Raw genomic sequence first — 1,890 nt, 5'->3', positions numbered from 1 at the left:
CCCCCCTCCCCCCTCACCGGGATGACCCTCCCCTCCTCCCGGGATGACCCCCCTCCCCTCCTCACCGGGATGATCCCCCCCCCTCACCGGGATGACCCCCCCTCCCCCCTCACCGGGATGACCCCCCCTCCCCCCTCACCGGGATGACCCCCCCTCCCCTCCTCGTCCCCGGTGACCCGCCTCCGCCCACAGTACGCGGACCCCGTGGCTGACCTGCTGGACAAGTGGGGGGCCTTCCGGGCGCGGCTGTTCCGCGAGTCGTGCGTCTTCCACCGCGGGAACTACGTCAAGGACCTGAGCCGGCTGGGCCGCGACCTGCGGCGGGTGCTCATCCTGGACAACTCGCCCGCCTCCTACGTCTTCCACCCGGACAACGCGGTGAGTGCGGCGGGCGGGCCGCGGGGCCGGGCGGAGGGGCCGGTGGTCCCCTGCCTGTGCCCGCCACCCTCCCTCTCGCAGGCCTGTGCCCGCCGCCCCATACGTTACTGATCGCTCTGACCATTCCGCTTCTGGGCACTGGAGCGGGCGCAATTTTTAAAAAATATACGTTGTATTGACTTTTCACAGAGAGGAAGAGAGAGGGATAGAGCTAGAGACGTCGAGGAGAGAGACATATCCGTCAGCTGCCTCCTGCGCACCCCCCACTGGGGATGTGCCCGCAGCCATGGTACATGCCCTGGACCGGGATGGACCCGGGACCCTTCAGCTCTCAGGCCGACGCTCGGTCCACTGCGTGTGGGGTGACCTGCGCCCTCTGCAGGTGCCGGTGGCCTCGTGGTTCGACAACATGAACGACACGGAGCTGCACGACCTCCTGCCGTTCTTCGAGCAGCTCAGCCGCGTGGAGGACGTGTACTCAGTGCTCAGGCAGCCGCGGCCCGGCAGCTAGTGCGGCGCCGGGCAGGACCGCCCCACCGCCGCCCTCGGACTCCGCCTCCGGAGCCGCGCGGGCCTGGTGCCGCCTCCTGCCGCCTCCGTGCCCGGGGAGTGGGCATCCCCCGCCAGCCTGGCCACCTCGTGCCACCTCCGTGCCCGGGGAGGGTGCCTCCGCCAGCCTGGCGCCTCCTGCCGCCTCCGTGCCCGGGGGAGGGCGCCCCCGCCAGCCTGGCGCCTCCGTGCCGCCTCTGTGCCCGGGGAGTGGGCATCCCCCGCCAGCCTGGCGCCTCCTGCCGCCTCCGTGCCCGGGGAGTGGCCGGCCGGAAGGGGCAGCGGGCCCACAGCGGGCAGGGAGACCCGGGCCCCTGTGTCAGTGCCTTAGAACGCCCCTCTTCTCGGGGGACCCGCGGGGCCTGCATGCTGCTCCCCTTTCTCTCTGTGCTGCCGTGTTTCTCTGCTGCCGCCGGGCCTCTGGGCCCCGTTCGGTTCTGCTCCGGGGAGGGCGGTCGGGCGGGCCCCTGTGCCCGCCGTGGCCCAGCCCGGGAGCCGGACACCAAGTGCCTTGCAGGGAGCCCTCTCCCGCCCGGTCTGCCCGGCCGGGCCAGCTCCTGCCCGATCAGCCTCCAGGCCGCTGTCAGGGGGAAATCCTCCCGCCTCCCGCGGGACCGGTGCAGACCCAGCGCCCCGCCTCGGGGTTCGTCCTTCTCCGGGCTCCTCAGCCGCGGGCTGCTCCCCGTGTCACAGCTCCAAGTGTGGGCACACGCAGGACCCTTATGGTGCCATATAAATATGTACATGTGTATATAGGTTTTTAGGGGGGCGGAGGGCTGGGGTGGACACGGCCCCTCCTCCCCCTTTCCCAGGCCCATCCATCGGGGGAGGGAGGAAGAGAATTTTTACGTTTTTAAATTGCTCTTTTCTGAACGAAACAAGCTAGGCCAAGGGGCCCAGGGCCCTGCCCTCTGCCCCACACACCCCTTCGCTTCGTTTAAGACATTTACTGAGCACCTTCTC

At 69.8% G+C, this 1,890-nt stretch overlaps 1 protein-coding gene across 1 annotated transcript; it reads left to right on the top strand.

The window, feature by feature from the left end:
* Positions 1-153: 153 nt before the first annotated feature.
* On the top strand, positions 154-997 carry CTDSP1 (CTD small phosphatase 1; the record flags this gene model as incomplete). The annotated part of the gene is made up of 2 exons (XM_036434584.2): positions 154-378; positions 761-997. Coding segments are annotated over 2 exons (354 nt in total), but the record flags the coding sequence as incomplete, so codon positions are not given.
* Between the last annotated feature and the right edge of the window lie 893 nt (positions 998-1,890).

Source organism: Pipistrellus kuhlii, unplaced genomic scaffold (genome assembly GCF_014108245.1).
Source record: "Pipistrellus kuhlii isolate mPipKuh1 unplaced genomic scaffold, mPipKuh1.p scaffold_m20_p_127, whole genome shotgun sequence".
Classification (NCBI taxonomy): Eukaryota; Metazoa; Chordata; class Mammalia; order Chiroptera; family Vespertilionidae; genus Pipistrellus; species Pipistrellus kuhlii.
This window is presented reverse-complemented; position numbering and strand designations above follow the sequence as displayed.